The sequence below is a fragment of the Coenobita brevimanus genome, chromosome 47, assembly GCF_032717465.1.
Source record: "Coenobita brevimanus isolate Jiangsu-jjx chromosome 47, ASM3271746v2, whole genome shotgun sequence".
Lineage (NCBI taxonomy): Eukaryota > Metazoa > Arthropoda > Malacostraca > Decapoda > Coenobitidae > Coenobita > Coenobita brevimanus.
The window spans coordinates 20614754-20633553 of NC_137000.1; the positions used below are offsets into that span (position 1 = coordinate 20614754).

The window sequence follows — 18800 nt, forward strand, 5'->3', positions numbered from 1 at the left end:
TGGCATGTTTTGGATATCTTTGAGTTGGTAATTGTTGTTGCTAAGGCCAGGTACAGGACCAGCATGTCCTAGAATATTGGAGAAGCAAGGAAAGTTATATAAGAATGGGGAAGAGACTAGAGCAAGTTCATTCGGTTTTCAGTTCAGTTTGAGTGTTAGTGCAGTATCAGTGTAGTTTGTATATTTTAGGTACTTGTGAAAACAATTAAGTGTTGTTGGCAAATAGTGAAGAGTTATTAAAGGTTGTATATCATCGGAACTTGTCTGAAGTGTCGCCAAGCATTAAGTGTAACTGCAGTTAGTAAAGTCTGTATATCTCCAGTGCTTGTGAGAATAGTGAAGCTGGAAAGCATTAAATGCAATTATGTGAAAAATAAAGACAGTGAACTTAATTAGCCATTGTTTATTCACGGTGCCTGAGCTGATCCTGTGTACTGTACACCTAAAAGCTGACCATAGGAAGAACAACTCTCTGAGCAACATCCTTCCTGTAGTGTACTGTACTATTGCTGTTGGAGCCAGTGGCAGTACGGGATGGGGACGTAACAACCTAAATAAGGTTTATTCTCACTCATTTCTGTACATTTATTCATCCTTTTTTTTTTTCTTTTTTGCTTATAGCATAAGCATCAACGAAGATGATGGGCTACGATTTAAAACAATATAAGCATTTTCTGAGGGTAAATTATTCTCCTTTTCACGCGAGTGGAGGCAGCCTAAGCGGGTTTTTGGTTTTCTACCTGGCTCAGAAACTTATTGGAAACTTATGGTGTACTAGAGAGTTAAAAGCAATCTAGCTGGTAAAAATTTAAATTATATTACATTCATCTGGCATTTTGTAAGGTCCTGTCTATCCTTTTTCCGTTAATTTCCCACAGTCTAGTGGATATTTACTGCTTTTGAGGCTAATAAAGCAGATTTCTATAATATTTCCTTTGGCAACACTGCAGTGACTGGACGCCAGGCCCAAGATGTGTGTAAAGAGAGGTGTCTTCATCCCCCAATGAGCTCCGTAGTAACACATTTTGAAAATGACTTTTTTCCTAGGGACCTTGTAAGGTTTATTAATAACTCTACACACTTCGTTAAAATCAATAATGATTTTTTTTTAAATTCCTGATACTTCTATTAACACCGAATAAATAATAACAATTATTCTCCATATAGGAGTAAATGGCAGTCCCAGCCGTGTCCTGATTGGCTCGCTATTATGACGTTACTAGCTCTGCCCCCTTACCACACGTCACTTGGCGGGAAGGCGGTTTGTTTGTGTTTATATTCTATGTTTATAGCAATGGTGTGTTTTGCTGTCGCTACATGCTAAATTAATTAAAGAAACAGAAGGAAGTTTGTGTCTTTTCATGTATCTGCGAAACCAGCACAAGGTATTGTGAAAGTGGCTTGATGCCTGCAAAAGAGAAGATGTATCACATGTCAAGCAAGTAAAACCATGGCATTTTATTTACACTAAGCATTTTTCACCCATGTGTTTTAACTTTAACCTGTCATATGACAATGTCAGGCTCTCAGTAAAGCAGAGTTCATGCTCTGCTTTAATCTACCAAGACTAGGAAAGAACATTCGCAATCCTGTTTCGTATGATCATAATATTGAGTATTTTACCAATGCCGTCTTTTTGCTTTCAGAATAGTACATTTTTAGTGGAAATAGAAGATTTAAGCTTTCAGTACCTTTCAGTTATCCTTTAAGCAACACTATGATAATACTTCTGTCAATTTCAGCATTACTTGATAGTTCTCTAGATTTTGTTGTCATAGTTGTGGATATGCAGACTATTGTTTTTAATGCACAGAATGGGCTACTGAACATTCAGGTTGTCTAGCGAGTTTTGTCATTAATTTTATGTATGAAACAAAGTATGTATATATGGAATATCACATTAGTTTTCCAATACATTTAAGTTTATTTATGTTGTAAAGACAATTTTCTATGAATAATAATACCAAACAATTGCGTATCATTTTTTCTGGCTATGAATGTCTTGAATAATCATCACCAGTTGCTAATGGCAAAACTCACTGGACTCCCTGTAGGCTCTAGTCACACGGATCTGCAACTATGTAATTAACAGCATTTGGTTCTGTTGTTTATAATCAAGGGTCTTATCAATAATGCCTTAACCTATGCCTTCTTTATCACAAAGTTTGATAAGATAAAAGCAAGTCTTTCAGATTATTCTTTGTAATTACAGTAAAGCATGATGGAGAGAGGATTAGTTAGGACGTTTTTCTTTTTTTTTCCCTTTTGTTTCGGTTGGTTTTGTTTCTAAGCTTACCAGGTTACTGCAGGTTCCTAAACTGGTATTGTCTTTGCTAATATAACTGCAGTATCAGTTTTGTGTTTTTTTTTTTTTTTTTCCAGGAAACTACTGGCATTTTATATCTGTGCATCATTGATAGGCTGTGGTAAGGGGGTGTGGCCAGGGCTGGTCTGAGTAAAAGATGCCAACTAGTCAATTTCCTCGAGCTCCACATGCACACCTCACTTTATACACACCTTAGCCAGGCCTTCCGTGACTCCATCAGTCATTACCACGCCATGGATGGGAGTGGGCGTGTCTTGGCCTTTGTCTCGGTTCCCCCCCCCCCTTTTTTTAAAGTCATTTCTGTCTTTAGTTCTCTTAATTGTCGCATTCTTGCGTTTGACTGTCGCCCTCTCATGAAACTACCCTACATATTTTATAACATGTCGGAAATCTCATCATGTGAATAAAATGACCAATTTTCCCCTTATATTTGCACTGGCTTCGCTAACTTTGCTGAATGCTGGCAGATTAATATGATTCTTGATACCAACACAGTGGTTAGGGGTTGTTCTTGGATACATGCATTAATTTGTCTGTCTTGGTCTTATGTTGTGCTACGAGGGGCTCCATTTGGCAAATTTCATATGTTCTGCCTCTCTCTATTGCATATTTATCCGTTAACTGTCTGCTTGATGTTAAGCTGCCAGTATATCTGTTTTTCTGGAATATTTGCTAAACAAAGAGCAATAATCAGCTTGCGCCAATAGGGTTTAGTTTCTTGTTGACGATCGATCTTGCTTACAGCGCTCATGGGTTTTCCTGTGTAAATATCCTGCATAGAGAATTAAGTGTGGATAATAATATATTTTTAGATGTTTATTTTTCTGATTTGTTGGCACTACTGATTTCTACATTACCAGTATCTGTGAGCTATATCTTATGGGACATTTTTCTTTCAGTATTGTTGATTTAGGTTGTAAAATAAGTATTGCGAGAATTTCTCCACATCTTAACCCTGAAACCATAGAGCAATAGGCTATGCGTTTCACATGCTTTTGTATGGCTAAGCCTCAACTCTAGTACTGTATGTTGTGGTTTCCTCCTCCGTAATGTGAGATCACAGTAAAAACACTGATATATATTGCTTTTTTGTGTTGTTTACCTAAATACTGCTCTCTCTGGTGTGCAATACAGCAAATATAACTTGGCTGTGGCAGTTGCCAGATATCACTTTCTGAGCGAAAGGTACTGAGAATCGCGTCATCAGTTCTTTGGGCGTTTGTACCTCCTATGCTTTTGAAAAGCAATTGTAAGAGGTTCAGGAACTTTCTGTTTCAGCTTTTGGAGACTAACGTACAGTGTTTATGCACACTTGTTTAATGACCTTCGACCAGTGACCTCAAATGACCTCGGAGGTCAACCTCTCATAGCCTATGTCCAAACTGGAGGTCATGTGGGTCTCCATGCCAAAAATTGGGCTGCTGGGTCCAGTCATTCAAGCGTGTATTACCTGTGACTTCAAATGAACTGACCAGTGACCTCAAATGACTTCGGAGGTTAACCTTACATAGCCTATGTCCAAAATGGAGGTCATGTGAGTCTCTATGCCATAAATTGGGCTGCAGGGGTACCCGGCATTGCCTGGGTCAAAAAGATGAACATTACCGATGACATCATATGACCCATATCTGAATTCTGACCCCCCAAAAAAACCACCCTGATTCAGACAAAAGACCACCCTGACTCAGAATATATATATATATATATATATATATATATATATATATATATATATGTATGTGTATATATATATGGATCTGGGGGTCTGTGCCCTTGGTTTGGGCATGACTGAAGGACAAACAATGTGGTGCTTATATATATATATATATATATATATATATATATATATATATATATATATATATATATATATATATATATATATATAATTATATAATACCTCCTGATTATCACTAATCCCGGCAGGTCAGTGGGGACTACCAACAGTGAGCCTTGCAGCAGTACTGGGTATGTTAGCAGGGATGACAGCTTCCATGGTAGAAAGCATCGGAGACTACTATGCGTGCGCAAGAATATCAGGTAAGACATCAAATGTTACAGCAATTGGGAAGAATAGTTCACAAGTTAGATCCAGCTCCACTTATCGAGGACAGGGCTGTTGGAGATTATGGTGTTTGCGAATAGCGTGAGAAATTTGTTTTTGTGTAGTTGCCACATTGTTACAGTAACCACTTTATTTGCTTTGCTCAGTTCTCGATATAATTAAAATTTATTAGATTTCCAGTCTGCCTTAGATGGGCTTCTGAAAGAGAACAGTTGATTTAAATTTAGAATCACAATGATGTCCAACTGTCCTACCTTGTGTTAGTCAGATGAGGTTTGACACCCCCAAAAGTTTAAAAGCTGTTTGACAATTGGTAACTCGACTATTACTGTACTTTCCAGTATTTTCCTGAGTTGGTGAAAGGACAGAGTGTCAAGAGTTACACAGTTCTGCCTCTGCCGATTTGAAGGGTAGATGTCAGTTTTTTTCCCTCTGGCTGTGCAATTAACCCATCATCACAATCGTGGTACTGTAGGTATTTCATGACAAATATATATTTTCACTTTATTGGAATATTACTTTAAGTATATTATTTTATTATGAAGGATAAACAACAAAAGGTCTATCTATTGTCTGACGCCTCAATCCCGTTTGGGCTGGCCACAAACAAATCGCCTCCACGTCGCCCTGTCCCCCGCCATTTCACTGCCCTGCTCCCAACTCACCCCCCCCTCTCTCATATACCTCTCCACCCCATCGCTCCATTTCATCCTCGGCCTCCCCCTCCCTCTTCCCCCCTCCACCTCACTCACATACACTCTCTTCGTCAGTCTTTCACCCTCCATCCTCTACACATGGCCAAACTACCTCAGTGTGTTCCTTATAACACTTCCTATCACATCCACATACACACCACAACGCTTCTTTATATCCTCATTCGTCAGCCTGTCTCTCCATGTGACTCCACAGGCTCCTCTTAACTCATTTCCACTGCTCTCACTCTTGACTTGTGTCCTTCCAACAACGTCCAAGCTTCACTGCCATATGTTAGAGTTGGTATCACAATACTGTCATGTAGTAACTTTTTCACTTCCATGCTCACTTCCCTGTTTCTTATCACTGCTTTCAAAGAACCAGCAATCTTTCTTCCCTGCTGTACCCTTTCAAGCACTTCACCCTTCAAACCTCCATCCTTACTCATCACACTACCCAAGTACTTAACCGTACTCACATTTTCCAATTCCTCACCATCCAACCTCGCTGTACATTCACTGACTTCACCTCTCTGAAAGACCATCACTTTACTCTTCCCTACATTCACCTTTAGATTCCGTTTCTTACACACACTCCCAAACTCATCCACCAAGCCTTGCAGCTCCCCTTCGTCTTCACTCAACAACACAGTATCATCTGCAAACAACAGTACAGGGAGTTTCCAAATACTCTCCTCTCTCACCAGGGCCACTCCAACATCCACTACCCTACCTTGTACCTCTTTTATTACCCCATCCATGTACAGATTGAACAACCATGGAGACATGACACATCCCTGTTTCAACCCAACCTTCAAAGAGAAAAATTCACTCAGTTCACCATCCACATGCACTGCAGCCTTAGCGCCACCATACATACTCTTCACAGCATTCAACAACTTCCCATCTACTCCATATATTCTTAATACTTTCCACAATCCTTGTCTATCCACCCTGTCATATGCTTTCTCCAAATCCATGAAAGCCGCATACAACTTCTTTCCCTTCTCTAGAAACTTTTCCACTAAAAATCTAAGAATAAATATCTGATCTACACAACCTCTTCCCTTCCTAAAGCCTCACTGTTCTTCTCCAACTAATTCCTCCGTTCTTTCTCTAACTCTGTCAATAAGTATCCTACCATACACTTTTCCTATTATACTAAGAAGACAAATGCCCCTATGATTACCACACACTTCTTTTTCCCCTTTTCCTTTGTGCAAGGGAATAATTATACCTGACTTCCAATCCTCTGGGACTCTACCTTCCTCCCAGGCCAATCTGCACATCTTCCACATTCATCCTACTACTATCTCTCCTCCATGCTTCAGCATTTCACCACACACTCCATCAATTCCTTGGGCTTTCCCCAATTTAACTTTCTTCATTGCTTCCACAACTTCTCTCCTACTGATTTCTTCCTTGTCACGGGTTTTTTAAAATAAATGCATTATTAAAGGATAATTCTCAATAATACTGAACAGCAGGAACAAGAATTGTCTTGCTAAAATCAAGCAATGATTACTTTATCTGGCTTGCTTCGCCGATTCTCTCAGAACGAGAATTTATACTTTCTCAACAGTACACAGCAGAGACTAATTACTCACAATTGCTGTTTATTAGTATGTTAGCCTCTGGAGAAAGTGACTTCACCCCTGACAATAAAAAACTAATACTATTAATGATATCAGGTTCTTGCTGATGCGTTAACTCCTAGAAGGCACAACGGATTTTAAGCTTAATACAACAAGACTGGCCTAAGAACCAGTTATGAATGGCAAAGCGTTTATGCAAGCTAGGGGCTAATAGAGAAATAAGCTTAGTATGGAGAAATGAAACACGAGTTTACATTACATTAAGCTCGAGAAAATGAACTGTTAAATTTATTGATTACAAAGAAATAAATTTAATGTTACATTTCAAAATGAATTCAAAATAAAGAGATCACACTCACTCGCTCACTCAGAAGCTAACCTCTTAAATCCAGGAAAATACGAAAAGGAAATACTGGTCAATGTAGCGTATCACCAAGGAAGGGTGGGAGTCTGGAGAACTGTAGTCTAGTGGAGTCTGGGTGCTAGAAGACCTCTCTCACTCTCACTAGTGGAGCACAGAACCACACTCCGTCGCGACATATAAAGGACTGATTCAAATTCGATGTGTGGGGTAGGATGCCCAGGCCAGCCGGAAGAAGGCGTGGCCAACGGTTGAGGCAAGCAGGGGCGAACAATATAGAAACGATAATATCGCTCAGTAGAGCACTTAATGACGTGCATTAGAACGGTCACTTTTGAAACAGTGACGAATGTTTTGAAAAAAGTATACCATCGAAATGGAGAGAGAAACGGTTAACTGAACGATACACAGTGAGTTTTCCACTAATAGTTCATGGTTTCTCACAAAAGGAAAATGTCGCGAATTTGATTCGTGACATTATGCCCCTTCAAAATGAAATTTTTTCCTTATGGGAAAAAATTTGTGGATATATATATATATATGTACACATCCTACCTCAGTCACACAAGATTCACACTGTGGTGTGTGTGCTATCCTGCTACAGGAGAAAATCAGTATCGCCAATGAGCGTAAAAACCTCGTATTTACGTTAATAAAGGCAAGCTTGAGGGAAAAAACTCTTTGACGATGGTGAAAATCCTGTACTCAGGTCAAACTGAGTGAAAGTTCGCCACATTTACACTGACAACTAATTGTTGTGTAGCGTGGTGTATGTGATACACGGTGTAGGTGTGACAGTTGTAGTGTAACTGTACCTACGTGTAAAATGATAGTAAATATTAATACTATGGTGACTACGAATGCAGAGAAGAGGCAGCAGCGTGCGGCAGACGATCAGCTGGCCCGCACAGCAAAACTGCTACAACCATCGCTGTACCTGCAAAATCAATTAAGGTGGAGCATCAAAAATGTCAATGAGACAAAAATTCGTATTACATTACAATTACTCTCTCTGCCTAGCAATCAGTACATGCTACGAAAGGTACGCTCTAGCTGAAAAATACGAGTGACAGCCTAAGCTTCGTACATTCGAGGTCGCCATTAATCTATTAGGTACATTATTAACCAGGAAACCTAGTCCCTGGACGCCGTTGGTCTCGAGATCTCGTATAGTTTACTGGTTAAACTTAACTCTACACTTACGATTAGTATCGGCAAGTTGAGAATCCTTATGCAAACTCGGGCTCGTGTGTCCTCAGACACAGCCTCGGACTGCACACGGGTCCTCAACCTCCGCCTTAACCTAGTGCCTATATTAATATCGGGGAGCTGAGAATCCTTGTGCATACTCAGGCTCGTGTGTCCGCAGACACAGCCTCGGGTCACCTCTGCGGGTTCTCAGACTTTCCCCCTTAACTTATGGTACATATTTATGTACAGGCCCTGGACATACCGTGTCCTGTGGGGCCAACGGGCGAGACATCAGGTCTGCACCCACTTCACCACTACCCTGTCTCTCAACTGACTCAGAGATTACAGGTGTGGTTACAAACGGCACAGGAAGGACATGTCCCTGCTTGGTGTTACATGGACACACATTGCAGGAATGCACAAAACTATCAATGTCTCATCCCATCCCTGGCCAGAAAAAGTCAGCTCGGATACGGCCCTGGGTCTTCCTTTTGCCCATGTGACCTCCTGAGGCTGAACAATGACGCCATTGTAACACTGCTAGGCGGTACTTGTCGGGAACGACAAACTGCAGTCGAACCTCGCCCTCGGGTGTTCGTGACTCACGGTAGAGCCGTCCTTGTTTACGAAGGAACTTGGCTCGACCTCCTCGTGAATACTCTATCACTCTACCCTTGTGTTTCTTACGCACGGCAGCAAGTGTCGGGTCAGAATGTTGTTCTTGAACAACAATTTGGCTACACATCAGATCTTGTGGAGATTCAATGGTCACAGAGGAGACACAGTCTGGAGCCTTAGCGATGGCTCATGTTACTGTAGCCGAAGTCTGAGTAGCGTCATCTTCGGTGCAACTATACTTGGCACCGGGAATGTTGCCTGTAATAAGGTCAAATAGAGATTCTGGCATGACAACTGCGAGTGTTGTACCAGTATAAAATGGAGATGCCACCTGGATACATGCCTCAGGGAAAAATCTCACTGATCCATCAATAAGGAGCACTGGTGGTCGACCAAGAGTCACGAAGCAGTAGCCAGACCCAACATGTCTGGTAACTGTGAGTAGGATGGAGGGTGGTCCGGAGTGGGAGGGTTTGGAGAATTGCTCACGTCACAATATCAACAGCCAATGATAATTCGTCCGACGTATTCTCAAAGTGCAAAAGCGGTATGTTGTTTGTATTGTACCACACTTGTCTCAGAGTATGTCTACATTACTGCATATATAATACATGTCTAATGTCAAACGTATGCTTCTTTGCTTTCGTTTTCCAATGTTCGATAGGAATGATAGTTACAGTGACTGATCTTATGATTAGGACTTCTCATGTCATTCTGTCTAAAGAAAAAAAAAAGGTCTGTTAATCGCTCATATACATTACACGCTATCCTAGACTCTAAGTTTGAGATTAATAATTGCCAGACTAACACTGGGAACGTTTGCAGGAGGATATATATACTGGGATGACAAAGAAAAAATAAACAAATGTACAAGAATACACACACACACACACACACACACACATATATATATATATATATATATATATATATATATATATATATATATATATATATATATCTATATACCTAGGCTGCTTCCCCCAAGGAAAGGGAGGTAGCCGAGACAGGACGACTCACTCTCCATTTACTCATCAATTCACACACATTCATCGGCATCTTAGCCCCAAAGGGAGAACGGACAGATCCTCACCGCACCACACCGCACAAGGGTCAACTGGGCAATGCAATCAGTGACATCCGCAGCAGGGCCCGACAGCAGAACTGGTTTACCCCTGCCACATCATAACAGACCCATCCCCTTACCCGCACCTGACCTGACTAGCTGATCAGACCAAATGCGGGAGAATATCCCCTCAGGGCTGCGTCATCACTTATTCATTCACAATTTCTCTCCATTTATTTCTGTCACGCACAGCCACTCTTCCTTGCTCAACAGACATCCCTCTCGCATCCAGCGCTCTCTTCACACTGTCCATCCATCCTATTCGTGGTCTTCCTCTCAGCCTTACACCTCTCACATCAGATCTAGTTATCTTTTTCACCAATCGCTCATTATCCATTCTCTCCATATGTCCAAACCATTGCAACACCCTCTGCTCAACTCTACCAGCCATCTCCCGAACAACTCCAGTTCTCCTTCGCACTTCATCATTTCGCACCCGATCCATATCGTCACTCCACACATACTCCTCAGACATCTCATCTCCATTACATTCAAACTTTTCCTCTCTGCTACACCCATATTCCATGTTTCAGCCCCATATAATGCAGTCGGTACCACAACACCCTCATACAGCCTTCTCTACATCCATTCTAAGCGAACGACATTTAAACACTTTTTTCATTCCTCCCAGCACCTTTCCTACTTCATTTATTCTAAACTTCACTTCTGCATCTATTCTTCCATCCACAGCAACATGTGACCCTAGATATTTAAAACAATCTACCTCCTCAAGCAACTCACCATTCAAAACTATATTCATCCCCCTACCATCTATCAACCTCGTACACTTCATCACTTTACTCTTATTCTCATTTACTTTCAATTTCCTCCTTTCACACACCCTTCCAAACTCCTCTACCAACTGTCTCAATCTCTCCTCTGAATCAGTCACCAGTGCAGTATCATCTGCAAACAGCAGCTGCTTCAGATTCCACTCTCCTCCATCAACATTTACCAGACTCAGACCACCTAAAACTCTTGCATTCACCTCCTTACAACACCATCCATGTAAATATTAAACAACCAAGGCGACATCACACATCCCTGTCGCAGCCCCACTCTCACTGGAAACCAATCACTCACAGCATTTCCCACTCTTACACACGCTCTACTATTTACATAAAAACTTTTCACCCCTTTTAGTAACCTACCATCAAGTCCATACAATCTTAAAACAGTCCACAAAGCCTCCCTATCAATTCTATCATACGCTTTCTCTAAATCCATAAATGCCCAAAACACATCCTTGCCTTTCGCTAAATACTTTTCACACACTTGTCTCACAGCAAACACCTGATCAACGCATCCCCTCCCTCTCCTAAAGCCACACTGCTCATCACTAATCACTCCCTCTGTACCCTCTCTAACTCTAATAATTAACACTCTACCATACACCTTACCTACAACACTCAACAGACTTATACCCCTAAAGCTAGTACATTCATACTTATCACCCTTGCCTTTATACAACGGGACCACACAAGCACTTGCCCAGTCAATTGGCACCATACCTTTCTCAAAGCACACATTCAACAATCTTACTAACCAGTCAACAATAGTCACTCCACCACCCTTCAGGCATTCCACAGCACACCCATCCATACCTGCAGCTTTCCCTGTTTTCATCTCCTTTACTGCCTTCTCCACTTCTTCCTTCGTGATCAAAGAATCATTCAACTCTCCCAACACATTTATTCCTTGCACCCTTCCATCCGCCACAATCTCAGCCACCCTTTCCTCCTCTACATTTAACAATCTTTCAAAATACTCTGCACATCTCTTCCTTACTGCATCCATCTCAATTAACATCCTTCCATCCTCTGCTTTTACTCGTTCTTCCTTCCCAGACTCTCCCTTTCGCACCCTTTTCACCTCCTTCCAAAAAATTTTCTTATTCTGCTGAAAATTCTCTGTCAGCCGCCTACCCCACCTCTCATCTGCTGCCACTTTAGCATCACGCACAGCCCTTCTCGCTCTATTCCTCTTCTCCTTATATATATATATATATATATATATATATATATATATATATATATATATATATATATATTGTTACGGAACAGAGAAAGATAATGTACACTTTAAGTGAGAATACTAAAAATCACTGTAAAGTTCCAGGTTCAAAACAAAAGAGTTAGGTAAAATTACAAGTTAAAGTTTAATGCTCAAACTAACAACAAAACATTCAGGACTCATAAGGATAATGTAATGGCAAAAAACAGGTTAAATATATGACTAACTGCAATAGCCTCTATTAACACGAAATTAGCATGAGTAAATTTATCTAAGTCAGCCCTGATAAAATGACAATACCAGATAATACTCAGTGAATGCAAGATATATTATTACAGATACAAAATATTATTAATGATGGCTGACAATAAGAACCATACATAAATTACAAAAACCTCTCTAGGCCTACGAATCAACCTTATGCTACACAGTACAAGAAAAAATGCAATAACACTTACACTCAAATTACACAGCTGCTAGATGGTTGGAGACTTCCTGAGCACTCACAATAATAACAACTGTACAGGGGAGGACAGAGATGTGAGCAAAATGAGGAGTAGATCTAAGTGGCAATAATGCAGAGACTGAGCTCATTATATAGGGGCCAGCAGAGTTAATACAACTTGTAAGGACGCGCAAATGAATCCATAGGGGACAAAGAGTTGACACTCCTGCTCTGAACAACAGAAAGAACGACTTCCTCTACTATAAGGGAGGACGGGGGGAGTGAGGTAGAACACGCTCGTGATCAAACATGCAGCATACTGTACGTTAGAATTACACAACGGATGATGAAATCATAGGCTATGTAACACCTCCCCACAAAGAAAAAGAAATTTACAAAGGAAATTTCTTATTACTCTAAAACAATTTGTCTAAAGTCTAGATAAGCAAACTGCAATAACATTTTCTTTCCCCTTGACATGTTGTATGTCTAATGAATACTCCTGAAGAAGTAGACTCCATCTTGTCAATCTCTGATTTTTATCTTTAAACTTACTAAAGAATTTCAGTGGGTTATGATCGGTATAAATGTCTATGGGGTCAAAACCAGAACACAAATAAAATGAAAAATGCTGTAAACCCAAAATCAAGGCCAAAAGCTCTTTCTCAATAGTTGAGTAGTTCTTTTGAGGTGGAGTGAACTTCATACTGGAATAAGATACAGGATGTTCAATACCCTGATCATCCTCTTGCAGCAAAACACCCCCAGCTCCTGTATCACTTGCATCAACAGCCATCTTAAAAGGCTTAGCAATATTTGGAGTTGCGAGCACTGGCTGACTTAATAGGATAGCTTTAAGTTTGTTGAAAGAGGACTCATAGTTATCAGTCCAGACAAATTTAACTCCCTTTTTCAGTAGGTCTGTAAGTGGTGATACAAGAATTGAAAAGTTAAGAACAAATCTCCTGTAATAACCTACCATTCCCAAAAATCTTTGTAGCTCTTTCCTACTTTTAGGTCTGGGTAGATCACTTATAACCTGAACCTTAGCTGCTGGTGGTGCAACATGTCCATCACCAATTACATACCCAAGGTACTGAACTTTAGCTTGACCAAACTCATACTTTGATAAATTAGCTACAAGATTAGCCTGAACCTAACGCTCAAGAAATTTACTGACATGGCATAGGTGATCTTTCCAGTTGTCACTGAAGATTAATACATCATCAATATAAACAACACACCCTGCCAAACCCTCTGTTACAACATTCATGAGCTTCTGAAATGTGGCTGATGCATTCTTCATACCATATGGCATTACAGAACATGCAAAAGTCTTTCCTAGTGTTACAAAACATGAGACCTCCCTAGCACATCCAGTCATAGGTACTTGCCAGTATCCCTTTAACAAATCAAACTTACTTATGTACCTAGCCTTTCCGATCTTGTCTATGCAATCTTCCACGCGAGGGAGAGGGTAAGTGTCTGTTTTGGTTATCTGATTAACACGTGTGTAGTCGATGCAAAGCCGCTGTGACCCACCTGGCTTAGGGACTAGAGTGACAGGAGAACTCCACTCGCTCTGACAGGGCTCAATCATCTTGTGGTCCAACAGGTAGCCAAGCTCCTTCTGGATGAGAGGAACTTTCACTGGGTTCACACGGTAAGGAGGCAGTTTAATTGGCTTTAAATCTCCAACATCGACATCATGCATCAACACAGTGGTTCTTCCTGGAGTGGCACGGAACACTTACGGGTACTCCTGCAGTAATGCCGAAAACTCCTGCCTTTCCTCGGGAACTAGATGAGAAAGCTTAGTCTGGAGATCATTCATGATATCAGGATTCTTCCCCAAACTATCACTCAGGCTCATACTGCATGGGAGAACTTCACTTGCAGACTCAGTTGGAACAGCTACAGTGCAGACTGGGTTATTTTCGTCCCGCCTGTGATATAACTTTAGCATGTTGATGTGACAAAGTGTCTTGTTCTTTCTACGATCTGGTGTGGCGATGACATAGTTGACATCACTGAGTTTCTTCTCCACGAAATAAGGACCTCTAAACTTGGCTTGAAGAGGTTGCCCATGCACTGGTAGCAGAATCAAAACCTGATCTCCTGGCTGAAAGTGGCGTAACCTGGACTTCTTATCATACCAAGTCTTCATCTTCTCCTGAGCAGCTCCTAAATTCTCTCTCGCCAGCTGTAAAGCAGTGGACAGCCGTTCTTTGAACTTCATCACATACTCCAGCAGGTTGACGTCATCTTCCTCCGACAGCCAGCATTCCTTGAGTAGCTTAAGGGGTCCTCTTACTTCATGGCCAAACAGTAGTTCAAAGGGTGAGAAGCCCAGTGATTCATATGGAGATTCTCTTGCGGCAAATATAACAAATGGAAGGCCTTTATCCCAGTCTTTCTGATGTTCCAAACAGTATTTCTTGAGCATCGATTTGAGTGTTTGATGATATCTCTCCAACGCTCCTTGAGTCTGGGGATGGTAAGCTGAAGACGTGATCTGGGTGATGCCCAACTCTTTCAGAGACTGCTTGAAAACATTTGACATAAAATTACTTCCCCGGTCTGACTGTACCTCCTTCGGCAGACCAAACTTTGTGAAGAACCCCAGCATTTCCTTAACCACGTTCTTTGCTGAGATATTTCTAAGTGGAATGGCTTCAGGATAACGAGTAGCCATATCAATCAGGGTCAACACATAAGAAAATCCTGAAGAAGTCTTAGGAAGAGGGCCCACAATATCCACCAACACACGGGTGAAAGGCGCCTGAAAAGGAGGAATGGGAACTAGAGGTTCAACCTTTTCGGTCTGATTACACTTCCCCACAACTTGGCAGGTGTGACAAGAATTACAATACCAGGAAACATCCCTGAAGATACCTGGCCAGTAGAAGTGTTTCAAAATGCGTGCCACAATCTTCCTCACTCCAAGGTGTCCTGCCAAACTGGAATCATGAGCCACTCTAATGATATCCTGCCTACAAACACGAGGGATGACAACTTGATGTACAACCTCCCATTCACAGTCGGCTGATGCTGCTGGGGGTCTCCACTTCCTCATAAGTACTCCTGACTTTATATAATAACAAGTAGAAGCACCAGCTGACTTTTCCTCACTGCAAGCAGAGTTAGCTAGACCTTTCAACTCAGGGTCAGCAACCTGCAACTCAACCAACTCTTGACGAGACAAATTATCAACACTACGGGGTACTGCCTCATCTGGTGAGTGGTCCAAATTAGCAAGAAAAGTGTCAGCTAGGATAACATCATCATCATCATTATCCTCTAAGTCACCAGTAACTTTAGACTTAGCCCTAGTGACAGCACATGCAGGGAACACATCAGGGACATCACAATCCTGGGCCGCAGCCACTGGCTCACTAGACAACTGAGGAGCTGGACACACTTGACTTCCACCAATATCATTTCCAAGTAAGAAAGTTACACCTGACATTGGGAGTGTCTCAGCCAACCCAACCATAATGGAACCATTAACAAAACCAGACTCTAAATGCACTCTGCACAGAGGGACAGAGAAGTAATTATTCCCTATACCTTGTAAGATTACAGTTTCATCAGAGGAATTAACATTAGAGCCTAGAACACTGGTCAGCATAAGGGATTGGCAGGCACCTGTATCACGATATATTTTAACTGATTTCCTGTCATTACTGTCCAGAGGACTGACAAAACCATCAGACAGGAAATTAGCACATGAACTCTTGAGAGTGTCACCCACGTCACTGCTCAAAAGAGGAGCTCCATCATGAGAATTTAATTTACCCCTCAAAGCAGGTTCAGTTAACTCAGTTAAAGAATTCTGGGAACTCTCAAGGGTGGACACTAGACCAATTGACTAAATATTTAAAGACTCCTTTTTGTTCACATCACGCTGTCTCCTGAAACATTTCTCCGTAGTATGACCAAGCTTACTACAATAAGTACATTTACTTTTCTGAAATTTAGAGGTGAAGCTGGTATTTAATTCCTGAGAAACATCATCTTTATTCTCATTCCTGTTACCTGTACTCTGAGTAGAGGCAACGTACTTACTCTCAGCTTTCCTTTTTTCTCTAGAATATCTCTTGTGAGTGAGAACATACTCATCAGCTAAAACTGCAGCATCAGACAAATTATCTATTCTTCTCTCATCAAGATATAGGCTTACATCTTTACTAATACACCTTTTGAAGTCCTCAGCAAAATCATCTGCTTAAATTTGTCAAAATCAGAATCCACATTCTTAGAATTTAACCACTGCTCTAACAGATCTTCTTTGATTTTTGCATACTCGACTTGGGATTGCTTATCTTGCTTGTAAGTTGTCCTAAATTTTACTCTATAGGCTTCAGGAACAAGCTCATAGGCCTTAAGAATCAAGCTCTTAACTACATCATAATTATCAGATTGATCCTGAGGCAAAGATGCATAAGTTACTTGAGCTTTACCGGTGAGAACAGTTTGAAGGAGTACTGGCCAATACTTTTTGGGCCAATTAAAACCTGTAGCTACCCTCTCAAACAACTGAAAATACTTTGTTAAATCAGATTCATTAAAAGGAGGGACAAGTTCAACATTTTTAGCCACATCAAAATCATCAGAGCTAGATGATCCAGTTCCACCTTGTTTCATGCGATACTCATGGTCTGCCTGAATCCTAGCAATTTCAACTTGTGCCTCAGCCTCCTTAGCTTTTGCCTGAAAATCAGCCTCCTTAGCTTTTGCCTCCTGCAGGGCTAGCTGTAACTTAGCTAATTCAATCTGCGTTTGCTCATTTCGAGGAGTTACATTAAACAAGCTTTCATTAATCATGTCAACAATTTGATCTTTAGAATGATGAGAGGGAACAGCAATTCCCAATTGTTGAGCAACAAGCTTAAGTTCATTCTTTGTTCTGTTTTCTACATCACACACTGTTTGCACATTTGACAAAAAATCTTTGGCTTCATCAAGCTTAGTAATAGTAGACATCATGAATAAATCACAGTCACAAAATATCAAGCAATATCCTTATGATAATATCCTGAATATCCTGATAAGAGGTCGCCAATTTATGTTACGGAACAGAGAAAGATAATGTACACTTTCAGTGAGAATACTAAAAATCACTGTAAAGTTCCAGGTTCAAAACAAAAGAGTTAGGTAAAATTACAAGTTAAAGTTTAATGCTCAAACTAACAACAAAACATTCAGGACTCATAAGAATAATGTAATGGCAAAAAACAGGTTAAATATATGACTAACTGCAATAGCCTCTATTAACACGAAATTAGCATGAGTAAATTTATCTAAGTGAGCCCTGATAAAATGACAATACCAGATAATACTCTGTGAATGCAAGATATATTATTACAGATACAAAATATTATTAATGATGGCTGACAATAAGAACCTTACATGAATTACAAAAACCTCGCTAGGCCTACGAATCAACCTTATGCTTCACAGTACAAGAAAAAATGCAATAACACTTATACTCAAATTACACAGCTGCTAGATGGTTGGAGACTTCCTGAGCACTCACAATAATAACAACTGTACAGGGGAGGACAGAGATGTGAGCAAAATTAGGAGTAGATCTAAGTGGCAATAATGCAGAGACTGAGCTCATTATATAGGGGCCGGCAGAGCTTGATACAACTTGTAAGAAGGACGCGGAAATGAAGCCAGAGGGGACAAAGAGTTGACACTCCTCTGAACAACAGAAAGAACGACTTACTCTACTATAAGGGAGGACGGGGGGAGTGAGGTGGAACACGCTCGTGATCAAACATGCAGCATACTGTACGTTAGAATTACACAAAGGATGATGAAATCATAGGCTATGTAACAATATATATATATATATATATATATATATATATATATATATATATATATATATATATCCATCCATCATCCATGAGGAGCGTAGGAGCCCGGGGCTGGCAGTTGGTCCCGACATAAAAGATGAGAGTGACCAGCCTCACTCATCCCTGAGTTGCATTACATGAGCAATCAACCCCAACCACCCCTTGGATATAAATCTTCACCGGCCCAAACCGACTGGAGAGCAATAATTACCCACTAAACCACCAGGCGCCAAAATTTGGTTATATGGTTACCACCCAGCGTATTAAATGGTTTCCTGGTGCACAGGAAACCATTTGGCTTGTCACTCAGTGTAAAGTCACCCACAGGCTGAAGGAAGTGGAAAGAATGAAGGAAAGAAAGACAGAAGAGGGAGTGTAAAGTCACCCGTAGGCAGAAGGACAAGGAAAGAATGAAGGAAACAAAGACAGAAGAGAATGGAAGGAAAGAAGGATGGAGAAGAAAGGGCAGACACCCAAGAGCAGCACTGGATCGAGTGAGTG

At 40.8% G+C, this 18800-nt stretch overlaps 1 protein-coding gene across 1 annotated transcript in view; it reads left to right on the forward strand.

Moving 5' to 3' along the window:
- Positions 1-18800, forward strand: part of LOC145399112 (solute carrier family 23 member 1-like) — a 753597-nt gene that overhangs the window by 470643 nt on the left and 264154 nt on the right. Inside the window, exon 8 of the mRNA XM_080271856.1 lies at positions 4253-4366. Within this exon, the coding sequence (XP_080127982.1) occupies positions 4253-4366 (114 nt within the window). The remainder of the gene's footprint in view (positions 1-4252; positions 4367-18800) is intronic.